At 51.9% G+C, this 13930-nt stretch overlaps 1 protein-coding gene across 1 annotated transcript; it reads left to right on the plus strand.

Moving 5' to 3' along the window:
* Positions 1–10885: 10885 nt before the first annotated feature.
* On the plus strand, positions 10886–13924 carry LOC121024489 (paraneoplastic antigen Ma6F-like). Its single transcript, XM_040466719.1, has 2 exons — positions 10886–12283; positions 12320–13924. The coding sequence occupies exons 1-2, from the start codon at positions 11452–11454 to the stop codon at positions 13681–13683; spliced, it is 2196 nt and encodes a 731-aa protein (XP_040322653.1). The 5' UTR covers positions 10886–11451; the 3' UTR covers positions 13684–13924.
* Positions 13925–13930: the final 6 nt, after the last annotated feature.

Consider the following 13930-nt stretch of genomic DNA (forward strand, 5'->3'; position numbering starts at 1 on the left):
GCACCTGAAAATGTGTGCCACCCACACTGGCCTGGGAGATGTTAGGGGCCGTCTCAAGGGTGCCGGCCCCTCGGGCTGCCCAAGAGGGGGACCCTCATTCACTGACCCGTGGAGCACGTCACTCCACGCTCTGAGAAGCCCACTTGTGCCTCTGTAGGCCCCTTAGTGACCCCCCGTGTCAAGTGGCACCCCCAGCTCCCCCTACAGGCACCCTAGTTACCATTCCCGTGCAGAGCCCTGAGGTGTGCAGGAGCCCGCGGCGGGTGTCCTGGCCTGACGCAGCAGCCACCTCTCAGCCCCGGGTGTGTGGCACGAGCTTCAGTGTGAGCCCAGGCTCTGCTCGCTGTCGTGCGGTGTCGTGAGCTCAGCCCATGCTTCCTCGGTGTAGGTTTAGGCCAGCTGCTGCTTGTTCTTGTGGAGATGTGTGTGTGTTCTTATCTGAGCAGCCGCCCCCACCCCGCCCCGGAGACCTGTCGAAGCCCAGTCCCAGGAGATGGCGGGAAGGACAGAAGAAGGCATGGCTGGTGCTGACCCCGCGACCTCAGGAAGGAGGCACTGGACCAAGGACAGAGGTGGCCTGCGGGAGTCTCCGTGGAAACCGTGCTGTGATGTGCCACTCTCTTGTTACTTGTGACTGAGTTTCTTTGGCTTGTCCGAGTGCCCCATGCTGCGTTTTCCAGCATCCTGTGACTGTCCTGTGCAGGCCATAGGGCAGGCCAGGCCCCAGCATGTCGGCCAGAGGGGAGAGTGCTCTGGAGTGAGGGGCCATGGCCAGCGTCCATCATCCTGGCCAGAGGCCGATCGTGGGGCCCTCAGGAAGGGAGGCTATGGCGGGGGGGTGCACGGTGTTGGGGGGAACAGGGGCACCTCATTTGGGACCCCAAGAGGAGGGGGGCTGTGACCTGTGGGCTGTAGTGGCTGTTCGGCATTCCTCTCTGTGTTGTCCCCTCTTCTCTTCAATGGTTTCAGCAAATGTTTCTGTTCAATAAAGTTCATTGAATGTTTCAGCTGAGTGCTGCCTCTGCTGTGGGCAGTCGAGGAAAGGGTCACCTGGGGTTGGGAGAGGGAGCCAGAGAAAATATTCTTGTTCGGCACCCATGGGAGGCTTCTCCAGTGACAGGGTAGGGTAGGCACTTTGACAGGAAAAATAGGATGTTTTTGAGGGCCGTTCTATTTTACAGGTGAATTACAAAGTTTTGCAGTCACATTGGTCTTCATCTTGGGATGATCCTGTCACCTTTGAAATTGAGCGGGAGTAGTCATGCTTTTTCTTCCCTTGACGATGCTAAAGGGGTCACTGGCATCCAGTTCCTGGGATTGAATATTGCTTAAGGTGTGTGATGCATGGAGTGGGGCCATGCGACCAAGAGCTGTCGTGCTTCCAAAGCCTATAGCATCCTTGGTGAGAGTGCCAGCGTTAAAAAGTGATAGGATTTTTTTGGGGGGGGGAAGAAACCCAAATGTATTTTAATTTGAGGTATTGTAAATGTGAAAATCTCAGCGTGCAACAACATTGACAATACTTACTGAGCAACCGATTAGACACTTGTGGGGTTTCTGGAAAATGGGTACATTTTCCTACCCCCTCCACCTGCAAAAAGACTTGCTCTCAAGGCAAAGAGAAAGTTGGGGCCGCTGGGATGCACAATGAAGGAGGACCCACACTAGCTGCGGGCGGGGAAGGTTTGCTGTCTGCAGGGGTCATGTTCAAGGATGGGGGAGGGCGGGTAGTTGGGTTTCACACTAAGGGCAGTGGGAAGCCGTCAGACCATTTGGGTGAGCCCGGTGTCCCAGGAATTTGTCACTGGATGTGCCAGCTGTGAAAGGAGCAGAAAATGCCAGGTTGGCACTCTTCCAGCCTCCCTTACAGCTAGGGCCTGGGCACATGAGCAGGACCCATCAGTCAGATGAATCTGGGGCCAGAGATGGGAAAGAGTCGGGGCCCCCCAGATTGGTCTCCGGCGGGCTGGTGGCAGTAGAGGCAGTGAGACCTGTCTCCTGAGGAGCAGCCACAGCCGTAGGTCTCGTGGCGGCATCCACGTCCGGCATCAGGGCCGCAAGTCACAGTGTCTGTGCCCACCGCCATAGGAGTGCCTTCAGCGCGGCACAGCAGTGTGATTCAGACCCTTGTTCCTCTCTGCAAAGCCCCCAAGCCTGGCTTTCCAGCCCTCCCCAAACAGCCGCGAGACACCTGCTATTCAGCTCATTTGTGCTGCCATCAGCTGCAGTGAGATGCGATTGCTAAAGACTCCGCGTGGTACGGGAGCCCCCGATGACACCTGCTAGAAGAGCATCCAGTGTCCGCACAGGAGTAGGTGTTTGTATTGCAGTTCCTGCTGGGCAGCTGGCAGTTGGGGCCATGTCTCGTGCCTCCAGGGCAGGTTGGGGGTAAGCAGGGTCGGGGAGCTCAAGGTGTTGGCCCCTGGGGTATGGGACAGCGTGGGTGGGCCTTGGCCTCTTGTGCCTTGGGGCTGAGTGCTACAGCTGACGTCCGAGGGGGAGCCAGTCTGGTGGAGAGCGGGGAGCCCCCAGTTTGGGGTGAGGGCACACGTCCCTGCCTGAGAACCCCTCCCAGGCCCAGGTGAAGTTTGTGTGTGAATTAGAGGAAGACTCCATTGGCTGACAGCAGCCAGCTGAGGGGACCGAGCAGCCTGGTTGCTCGGGGGAAGTCCTGACCCCAGTTCCCCGGAGCTTCCGGTGCTTCACTCGTGTCCCAGATGGGGTGGTCAGGGACATCCTCACAGGCCTCGATAACATCTTCCATGTTTCCTTCTCAGTTTCCTTCCTGTGCCCTCTGTCTGGCCCACAGTGCAAGTCCGTGTCGGTCTAGCCCCTTCCTGTCCCTGCCTGTACTCTGGGGCGGCTGGTAGAGTCCTGAGGAGTGCAGGGGGGGCGGGGAGGGGTCCTGTGCCCCACCGGTCACACCCTTTCCAGGTGTGTGTGGGGGGGCAGATCCATGGCTGACAGTTGGCTAAGGGGTGGCAGCTTGGAGAGAGGACTGCCTTCCCTGAAGCCTAGTGCAGACGCTGCTGACACCCCCACCTGGCCCCCTCGCCTATTCCAGTCCCAGCCCAGCTCCTGTCTGTACAGGGGGTGACTATATTCAGCAAAGGACCAGTAAGACCCCACTATGGAGTGCCCTGAGCAATGAAACAGAGGGAAGCCTGCTGGCTGCTTGAGTGGGGGGTGGGGGGATGTGGCTTTGTGCCCCTGGAGGGCACTCAGGGGCTGGCCTTGAGCAGCTCCCCAACAGCAGCTTGGCGTGGGGGGCTGAGTCTTGCTCTGCGCACACGTTCTGGTGGCCACACGACTTCAGGGGACAAGTCCACCGGGGCGGGGCTCCAGAGACCGTCCTGGCAGCCAGGTGCCCAGGGAGCCAACAACTTCTGGGTATGCGGGGATCTGGGCTGAGGGTGGCTTGAGGGAGACCTCGGTGAGCCTGTGCCCAGTGGCCACGTCGCCGGCCCCAGAGCCGTCTTTTCGAAGGCTTAGGGCTGAGACGTAGCGCACGCCTGTTCCCGTGGTGGCCAGCTTCCCTCATCGTCGTGTTAAGTTGCCGCTCTTGCCGTCTGGTGCGTTCCAGAGGTGCTGGGATCCGGGTGGCCTCGGGAAGCTTGCCAAGAGGGCTGCGCCAGGAGCTCAGGCTTCCGCTGGCTCCAGCGGTGCGGCAGGGGCAGGGGCGGCGCTGCCTAGCTGTGCTCTCCGTGGGACTGGCCCTGGGCAGGTGCCCCTCAGGGATCCTCTCTCCCAGCCGCCCACCAGCACCGGAGGAGACAGGCGCCCACAGCACTGTGAGAGGCTCAGGGAGCCAAGGCACACGTCCCTCGGAAACAAAACGGGTGACCCCTCACCACATAGGGGCGTGTTGTGGAGGGGCAGAGGAGGCAGGGAGGCACCCCCAGATAGAGGACAGCATTTATGAGGTTTACCGTGTCCACTGGACTAAGCTGCAACTAGTTCTCCCAGAATTCCCTGCCCTGTATGGTCCGGTCCGGGTTAGGGTTGACCCCAGGAGCAATCTGCACCAGAATTGGAAGGGAGAGATGAATGAAACAAGGGTATTTACAAACATACTCCTGAGGCCAGGATAGCAGTGAGGCCAGGTGTTATGGCCCTGCTGCTGCCACCGAATTGCCTCCTTCCTCTTCTCCAAGTGCTGGACCAGGGGTGAAGTGGTGGGACACAGATGTGGCTTCCAGTTTGTTCTTGACCCCTGCGGTGCTCACCCTCTCTGCTTCCCTCACGCCAGCTCTGCTGAGATCAGGCCCCAAAGGAGCGGCTCCCCTGACCGAGAGGGGTGTAATCCCTGTGCTACATCATCTGTATCCCTTAGGGAGTGCGTTCTGATCTCGAAGGAGCCTCAACCGGCAGGCACACCGAGGCCCGGCCTTGAACCAGGCCCTCATCCACCTGGCTCACGGAGAACTCCCTGCCTGGGGGCTGCCTTGCCCTGGCTGCCCCCAGCCCATGGCTGCTGGCTCCTTGTTGCCCCTTGCTCCACTGTGTCCTCCTGGGGCATGCTTTCATGCCTCATTGTCCTTCTTACTTTTGCCTGCCAGGGGTTGCTTCTCTGTTAACTTATTCCGAAGTGAATGAGAAGGTCCACAATCGAATGCCCTGCTGGGTCCTGGTTTAAGAACAGCTCAGACTCAGGAATTGCCCAAGAAGCCTTATCTTGCCCATCAAAAGGGCCAGAGCCAGTACAGAGCCCCCTGGTGACCAGCCAGGGGTGCTCTGCGCTCATGCCTAAGTTTCAGCTGCCTGCAAAAGATACCCACTTAAGAAAGGAAATTCCTTCAAGGCCTTGGGCTCTTTGCCTCTCTAGTCGTACAGAAGAACGATGGGCTGGCTTCTCTTCAAAGACAGCTTCAAAGAGAAAAATGGCATTGGGAACCGCAGCAACTCCAAACCACAAATTAGGACGCTGTCCAGGCAAACACTGCTATGTCTGGACGGGGTAGGGAGCCAGCTGGGTCAGCGATGCCTCCTCAGGAAGGGAGCAAGAATCAGACTGCTCGTGAGTCAGGGATCACAGTCTGCAAAGTCATAGAAAAATAGAAAACGAATCTCTGGTTCGAGTGATGAAACTGAGGGACAGGCCGCAGGAGTGTGGAGCGTCACTGTGGAGACCCAGTCAGGTAATGTGGAAGCTAGAGACGGTGTGGACGTGTTGGCAAAATCAAGCGTGTTCACAACCCATCGTGGGTCCTATACATGAACTGGCAACAGCAACAGTTACACACATAGTAAGAGGAGGAAAGGAACAGAAGCAAACAGCAGATGAAAGGCACATCACAAGGGGAAATTGCACAAAACATACAGGAAGACTCGAGACAAAACAAAACACAAAAAACCTCCACAGGTGCAAAGCAATTCCAGAAAAGATGATTTCTCAAAAGAAAAGAGAATTTATTTTTTCAATTTACTTATTTTGAGAGAGAGAGAGAGAGAGAGAGAGAGAGAGGAAGAGAGAGGGCGGGAAAGAGAGAATCCCAAGTAGGCTCCGTGCTGTCAGCACAGAGCTCCCTGATGTGGGGCTAGATCCCAAGACCCTGGGATCATGACCTGAGCCGAAATCAAGAGAGGAACGCTTAGCCAGCTGAGCCACTCAGCCGCCCCAGAAAAGAGAATTTAAAGAAATGATGAGAAAATAGAAGGAAATGAGAGGAAGGTAGCAGTACTCAGAAAAGAATTGGAAGAGGGAAATACAAATATTACTGAGATAAAAGCCACACTAAGACCAATTCACACTTGGAGTAAATACAACCAAGGAGACCACATACACAATGGCCACCTGGAGACATATTTGTCGAACAGAGGCTTGGAGAGAAGCTAGGCAAGGAAATATACGTGTGTGTGTGTGTGTGGTGTGTGTGTGTGTGTGTGTGTGTGTGTGTGTGTTGTGCGTATACATACACACAGACAAAAAATTGGTGTTTCTATAAAAGAGAACAATAAAGAGACACGATGCAAATCTTAGAATTCTTGACAATATAAAAGTCATCATGTAGCACAAACTGGAGGTAGAAAACTGAGGGGTGGGAGGAAGAGCCTGGGATGATTTCTTTATCTGTTAGAGCAGAGTCACTGGATACTGTGCTGGAACATGAAATCAAGCATAATGTTTCCAGTATTTCAAAAAGCTTAGTGTTTTCCATAGTTTCATTCCGTAACTTTTGTGAGATCTTTTAGGAGCTAAGATTCTGGTAAAGAAACATTGATTACAATTTCAGCAATTCTTTTCAGTTTCTGTTTTTTCCTTTGTTCACAAACGCTTGTGTATTTGTGTGTAACTTATTTATTTATTTATTTATTTATTTTCAAATGTATTTGTATTTAATTAAAAAAATTTTTTTTAATTTTTTTTTATTTATATATGAAATTTATTGTCAAATTGGTTTCCATACAACACCCAGTGCTCATCCCAAAAGGTGCCCTCCTCAATACCCATCACCCACCCTCTCCTCCCTCCCACCCCCCATCAACCCTCAGTTTGCTCTCAGTTCTCAACAGTCTCTTATGCTTTGGCTCTCTCCCACTCTAACCTCTTTTTTTTTTTTTCCTTCCCCTCCCCCATGGGTTCCTGTTAAGTTTCTCAGGATCCACATAAGAGTGAAACCATATGGTATCTGTCTTTCTCTGTATGGCTTATTTCACTTAGCATCACACTCTCCAGTTCCATCCACGTTGCTACAAAAGGCCATATTTCATTTTTTCTCATTGCCACGTAGTATTCCACTGTGTATATAAACCACAATTTCTTTATCCATTCATCAGTTGATGGACATTTAGGCTCTTTCCATAATTTGGCTATTGTTGAGAGTGCTGCTATGAACATTGGGGTACAAGTGCCCCTATGCATCAGTACTCCTGTGTCCCTTGGATAAATTCCTAGCAGTGCTATTGCTGGGTCATAGGGTAGGTCTATTTTTAATTTTCTGAGGAACCTCCACACTGCTTTCCAGAGCGGCTGCACCAATTTGCATTCCCACCAACAGTGCAAGAGGGTTCCCGTTTCTCCACATCCTCACCAGCATCTATAGTCTCCTGATTTGTTCATTTTGGCCACTCTGACTGGCGTGAGGTGATACCTGAGTGTGGTTTTGATTTGTATTTCCCTGATAAGGAGTGACGCTGAACATCTTTTCATGTGCCTGTTGGCCATCCGGATGTCTTCTTTAGAGAAGTGTCTATTCATGTTTTCTGCCCATTTCTTCACTGGGTTATTTGCTTTTCGGGTGTGGAGTTTGGTGAGCTCCTTATAGATTTTGGATACTAGCCCTTTGTCCGATATGTCATTTGCAAATATCTTTTCCCATTCCGTTGGTTGCCTTTTAGTTTTGTTGGTTGTTTCCTTTGCTGTGCAGAAGCTTTTTATCTTCATAAGGTCCCAGTAATTCACTTTTGCTTTTAATTCCCTTGCCTTTGGGGATGTGTCGAGTAAGAGATTGCTATGGCTGAGGTCAGAGAGGTCTTTTCCTGCTTTCTCCTCTAGGGTTTTGATGGTTTCCTGTCTCACATTCAGGTCCTTTATCCATTTTGAGTTTATTTTTGTGAATGGTGTGAGAAAGTGGTCTAGTTTCAACCTTCTGCATGTTGCTGTCCAGTTCTCCCAGCACCATTTGTTAAAGAGACTGTCTTTTTTCCATTGGATGTTCTTTCCTGCTTTGTCAAAGATGAGTTGGCCATACGTTTGTGGGTCTAGTTCTGGGGTTTCTATTCTATTCCATTGGTCTATGTGTCTGTTTTTGTGCCAATACCATGCTGTCTTGATGATGACAGCTTTGTAGTAGAGGCTAAAGTCTGGGATTGTGATGCCTCCTGCTTTGGTCTTCTTCTTCAAAATTCCTTTGGCTATTCGGGGCCTTTTGTGGTTCCATATGAATTTTAGGATGGCTTGTTCTAGTTTCGAGAAGAATGCTGGTGCAATTTTGATTGGGATTGCATTGAATGTGTAGATAGCTTTGGGTAGTATTGACATTTTGACAATATTTATTCTTCCAATCCATGAGCAGGGAATGTCTTTCCATTTCTTTAAATCTTCTTCAATTACCTTCATAAGCTTTCTATAGTTTTCAGCATACAGATCCTTTACATCTTTGGTTAGATTTATTTCTAGGTATTTTATGCTTCTTGGTGCAATTGTGAATGGGATCAGTTTCTTTATTTGTCTTTCTGTTGCTTCGTTGTTAGTGTATAAGAATGCAACTGATTTCTGTACATTGATTTTGTATCCTGCAACTTTGCTGAATTCATGTATCAGTCCTAGCAGACTTTTGGTGGAGTCTATCGGATTTTCCATGTATAATATCATGGCATCTGCAAAAAGCGAAAGCTTGACTTCATCTTTGCCAATTTTGATGCCTTTGATTTCCTTTTGTTGTCTGATTGCTGATGCTAGAACTTCCAGCACTATGTTAAACAACAGTGGTGAGAGTGGGCATCCCTGTCGTGTTCCTGATCCCAGGGAAAAAGCTCTCAGTTTTTCCCCGTTGAGGATGATGTTAGCTGTGTGCTTTTCATAAATGGCTTTTATGATCTTTAAGTATGTTCCTTCTATCCCGACTTTCTCAAGGGTTTTTATTAAGAAAGGGTGCTGGATTTTGTCAAAGGCCTTTTCTGCATCGATTGACAGGATCATATGGTTTTTCTCTTTTTTTTTGTGAATGTGATGTATCACGTTGATTGATTTGCGAATGTTGAACCAGCCCTGCATCCCAGGAATGAATCCCACTTGATCATGGTGAATAATTCTTTTTATATGCCGTTGAATTCGATTTGCTAGTATCTTATTGAGAATTTTTGCATCCATATTCATCAGGGATATTGGCCTGTAGTTCTCTTTTTTTACTGGGTCTCTGTCTGGGTTAGGAATCAAGGTAATACTGGCTTCATAGAATGAGTCTGGAAGTTTTCCTTCCCTTTCTATTTCTTGGAATAGCTTGAGAAGGATAGGTATTATCTCTGCTTTAAACGTCTGGTAGGACTCCCCTGGGAAGCCATCTGGTCCTGGTCTCTTATTTGTTGGGAGATTTTTGATAACCGATTCAATTTCTTCGCTGGTTATGGGTCTGTTCAAGCTTTCTATTTCCTCCTGACTGAGTTTTGGAAGAGTGTGGGTGTTCAGGAATTTGTCCATTTCTTCCAGGTTGTCCAATTTGTTGGCATATAATTTTTCATAGTATTCCCTGATAATTGTTTGTATCTCTGAGGGATTGGTTGTAATAATTCCATTTTCATTCATGATTTTATCTATTTGGGTCATCTCCCTTTTCTTTTTGAGAAGCCTGGCTAGAGGTTTGTCAATTTTGTTTATTTTTTCAAAAAACCAACTCTTGGTTTCGTTGATCTGCTCTACAGTTTTTTTTAGATTCTATATTGTTTACTTCTGCTCTGATCTTTATTATTTCTCTTCTTCTGCTGGGTTTAGGCTGCCTTTGCTGTTCTGCTTCTATTTCCTTTAGGTGTGCTGTTCGATTTTGTATTTGGGATTTTTCCTATTTCTTGAGATAGGCCTGGATTGCAATGTATTTTCCTCTCAGGACTGCCTTCGCTGCGTCCCAAAGCGTTTGGATTGTTGTATTTTCATTTTCGTTTGTTTCCATATATTTTTTAATTTCTTCTCTAATTGCCTGGTTGACCCACTCATTCGTTAGTAGGGTGTTCTTTAACCTCCATGGTAATGTATTTTTAAATATTTGGAAACTCGTGGCTCAAAGAAGAAAGCATGAAGGAACTTGGAAAATATTTCAAACTGAATTATAAACCCACGACTTACTGAAATTATTGGGAGGCAGCTAAAGAAGCAATCAGAAGAAAATGTATTGTTCTAAATATTTATGTTAGAAAAGAAGAAAGGCATAAAGTCAATGACCTAATGGTACATTCAAAGAAACTATAAAAAGAATAAAGTAAATGCAAAATTAGCTGGCTGAAAAAATGCTGTAACTAAGAAAAGAAATCAGTACTAGAAAGCAAATTATCGAGACATTTAACAAAGCCATATGTCGGCTTCTGTTTTTTTTTTTTTTTAATTTTTTTTTTCAACGTTTATTTATTTTTGGGACAGAGAGAGACAGAGCATGAACGGGCGAGGGGCAGAGAGAGAGGGAGACACAGAATCGGAAACAGGCTCCAGGCTCTGAGCCATCAGCCCAGAGCCCGACGCGGGGCTCAAACTCACGGACCGTGAGATCGTGACCTGGTTGAAGTCGGACGCTTAACCGACTGCGCCACCCAGGCGCCCCTTGGCTTCTGTTTTTAAGAGAGACACAAGGGGAGCCTGGGTGGCTCACTGGTTAAGTGTCCGACTCTTGGTTTTGGCTCAGGTCATGATCACACGGTTTGTGAGTTGAAGCCCCACAATGGGCTCTGTGCTGACAGTGCAGAGCCTGCTTGGGATTCTCTCTCTCCCTCTCTCTCTGACACTCCCTAGCTCTTTCTCAAAAGTTAGTAAATAAACTTAAAAATAATTTAATGTTTTCACTTGAGAGAGAGAGAGAGAGAGAGGGAGGGAAACTGAGTGCAAGCAGGGGAGAGGCAGAGAGAGAGGGAGACACAGAGTCTGAAGCAGGCTCCAGGCTCAGAGCTGTCAGCACAGAGCCTGACGCCGGGCTCAAACTCGTGAACCAGGAGATCATGACCTGAGCTGAAGTTGGACGCTTAACCGACTGAGCCACCCAGGTGCCCCAAACCTAAAGAAAATTTAAAAAAGAAATTTTTTTTTGAGAGAGAGAAAGAGGGAGAGAGAGAGAGAGAGAAAGAGTGAGAGAGAGAGAAGGGATGGGGGAGGGGCAGAGAGCAAGGAAGACACAGAATCTGAAGCAGGCTCCCACCTCTGAGCTATCTGTCAGCACAGAGCCCGACATGGGGCTTGAAGTCATAAACCATGAGATCATGACCTGAGTCGAAGTCGGAGGCTTAACTGACTGAGCCACCCAGGTGCCCCCCCCCCAATTTTTTTTAAAAGAGAAACAAAAGTGGTAAAGCCCTGTTGAGTGTAATCAAGAAAAAAGGAAGGGAACACTACCAGTATCCAGGAATGAAAGAGGGCTATCCCTATAGATCAGACAGACATCAGAAAGAGAAGGGAGAGAATATTATGGAAAAATGTACATAAGAAATTTGAAACCTTGACATATTCCTCGGGAGAAACAGCAATTCATAAAGGTGATGCCAGAAAAAAAAAAAGAAAAGGTGACTAGCTCTGTATCTAGTAAATAAATTAGTATAGTATCAAAAAAGTTTTTGGAAAATCAAACAAAACAGGAGGAGAGGCAGAGGGGGCCACCAGTGTGAGGAGGATGGGCTTGGCTGTGCGGTGGGAGGGGGGCGCTGTGTGCTCTGGACACACCCTTCACCCCTTTGCACTCACAGGCTGGGGCTCACGCTGCAACAGTCTGTGCCCCTCTCCAGTCATTTCTCTCCACCCTCAGGTTGTGAGCAGTGGCGATGGCACTGGCAATGCTGCGTGACTGGTGCAGGTGGATGGGCGTGAATGAGCAGCGCTCGCTGCTCATCCTGGGCATTCCCGATGACTGTGAAGACCAGGAATTCCAGGAGGCCGTGCAGGCTGCCCTCCACCCCCTGGGCAGTTACCGAGTGCTGGGCAAGGTGTTCAGAAAGGAGTTCAGATCCAAGGTCGCCTTGGTGGAGATGGCTCAGTATTTAAACCGAAGTGTGATCCCCCGACAAATACCAGGCATGGGAGGACCCTGGACTGTGGTCTTTCTGCCCCAGGCCCCGGAATCAGAGTCACAGGATACACTCAATTTCCTTGCACAGACCCAGAGGCAAGCAGGGGTTGCCCTGGCAGGCGAGGTAGGAGCTGGGGATGGGGCAGGAGCTGGAGGCAAGGCAGCTTCTGGAGGCAAGGAAGGAGCTGGAGACTGGGCAGGAACTAGAGGCCAGGAAGGAGCTGGAGGCGGGGCAGCGGCTGGAGGTGAGGAAGGAGGCCATGCAGAAGCTGGAGGCCAGGAAGGAGTTGGAGGCGGGGCAGCAGCTGGAGGCGGGGCAGGAACTAGAGGCCAGGAAGGAGCTGGAGGCTGGGCAGCAGCTGGAGGTGAGGAAGGAGGCCAGGTAGAAGCTGGAGGCCAGGCAGGAGGTGAGGCAAGATCTGGAGGCGGGGCAGGAGCTGGAGGTGAGGAAGGAACTGGAGGCAAGGCAGCAGCTGGAGCCAAGGCAGGAGCTGGAGGCCGGGCAGCTTCTGGAGGCGGGGCAGCGGCTGGAGGCAAGGAAGGAGCTGGAGGCGGGGCAGCAGCTGGAGGCGGGGCAGCAGCTGGAGGTGAGGGAGGAACTGGAGGCGAGGAAGTGGCTGGAGGTGAGGAAGGAACTGGAGGCGAGGAAGTGGCTGGAGGCGAGGAAGGAGCTGGAGGCAGGGCAGCCGCTGTGGGCCAGGCAGGGCCTGAAGAGGAAGCAGGAGAGTCAGATGAGGAGGGAGCCGCTGGGGACGCAGGAATTGCAGGTTTGTTAGGATCTGTGAGTGTGGCAGGAGCTGCAGGTGAGGCGGGACCTGCAGGTGAGGAAGGAGCTGTGGCTGTGGCAGGAGCCATAGGTGCGGGAAGATCCTGGACCCAGCCTTGGAGCCCGGCCTGGCAGCCTGTGCTGGAAAACAGGGCCTCTATGAAACTGAGAACCTTTCCTGGAATGGAAGAGCCACACCGAGAAGAAGAGCCCTTTGAGAGCTGGCTGGATCACGCCAGCGACATGCTGTACCTGTGGTGCCACGTCACAGAGAGGGAGAGGAGGAGGAGGCTGGTGGAGAGCTTGGGTGGCCCCGCACTGGATCTCGTGTGCGGCCTCCTGGCAGAAAACCCTGACGTCCCTGCACAGGATTGCCTGGCCGCGCTGGTCCAGGTGTTTGGGAGGAAGGACACCCCCACGACCGCACGGCTGAAGTTCCTGACCTGTGGCCAGCGGCCCCAGGAGACTCTCTTTGTCTATGTGATTCGCCTGGAAGCCCTGCTGCAGTCGGCCGTGGAGAAGGGGGCCATCCATCCCAACCTTGCGGACCAGTTACGCACCCGGCAGGTGCTGATGTGGGCCCGCCCCAACGAGATGCTCGATAACAAGCTGAGGAGGATGCAGCTGGACAGGAGACCACCTGGCTTCCTGGGGATGCTGCGGCTCATTCAGGAGACCGAGGCATGGGAGGCCACCGCAGCTAGGAGTGAGCACTTGCAAGTGGAAGAGGGGGCCCGTGTGGGCACCGGAGGCCTGGCCGCTGCCCGGGCCAGTGGAGAGGTTGCGGAAGCCTCCCCAGCCAGGGAAGGTGCTTCCCAGGCTGCCCTGGCCAACCTAGGGGCCAGTGAGGCCGTTCCTGGCAGTGCCGAAGCTGATACGGCTGCTCCTGAAGCCCATGATGCCGCCAGGGCAGCCCTCGTCCCTGAGGAGGCCCCCAAGATCTTCCCTGCCACGCAGGAAGATGAAAATGCTCCCGCCTCTACGGGCCTAGATCAGGCAAGGCCCTCAGAGGCCCCTGGGGGCCCCACCCCTGCCCAGATGGGCAGCGCTTCCAAGGAGGGCCCGGGAGGTCCTGGCTGTGAGCCGGAGGGCCTCGCCCAGGCAGGAGACCAGGAGGCTGGGGAGCCCCTGGAGGAGGGGCCCAAGCCCATCCCAGAGGAGTCGGGAAACGAGGACGGGGCTGGGGAGGTGAGGCCCCCCAAGTCCTCCTCGGGCAAATAGGCTCAGACGGCCCAGGGGCCCCCTCTCCTCTCAGGCAGCAGCGCTCTGGAGGCAGGGGGAGGCCACGCCGGGGCAGCAGCCTCTCCCCACATGGAGGCAACAACCCACCCAGCCCAAATTCCCAGGACCCCATCTTCCCAAGGCACCCTGGCCACCACCATCAGCCCTTCCAACGGACCAGGATGACCATACTTGATGCAGAGTGGGGCAGGGAGAGGTGCCCCCTCCCATGGCAGCTCCACCCCAG

This window comes from Herpailurus yagouaroundi, unplaced genomic scaffold, assembly GCF_014898765.1.
Source record: "Herpailurus yagouaroundi ecotype Mexico unplaced genomic scaffold, PumYag 65245, whole genome shotgun sequence".
In the NCBI taxonomy this organism is placed as follows: Eukaryota; Metazoa; Chordata; class Mammalia; order Carnivora; family Felidae; genus Herpailurus; species Herpailurus yagouaroundi.

What these genes read in the sequence shown, in the direction of transcription:
- LOC121024489 (XM_040466719.1), top strand. Translation starts at nt 11,452, where the DNA reads ATGGCACTGGCAATGCTGCGTGACTGGTGCAGGTGGATGGGCGTGAAT. An exon ending in AGGCGGGGCAGCAGCTGGAG is followed by an intron (nt 12,284 to 12,319) that starts GTGAGGGAGGAA and finishes AAGTGGCTGGAG; the next exon opens with GTGAGGAAGGAACTGGAGGC.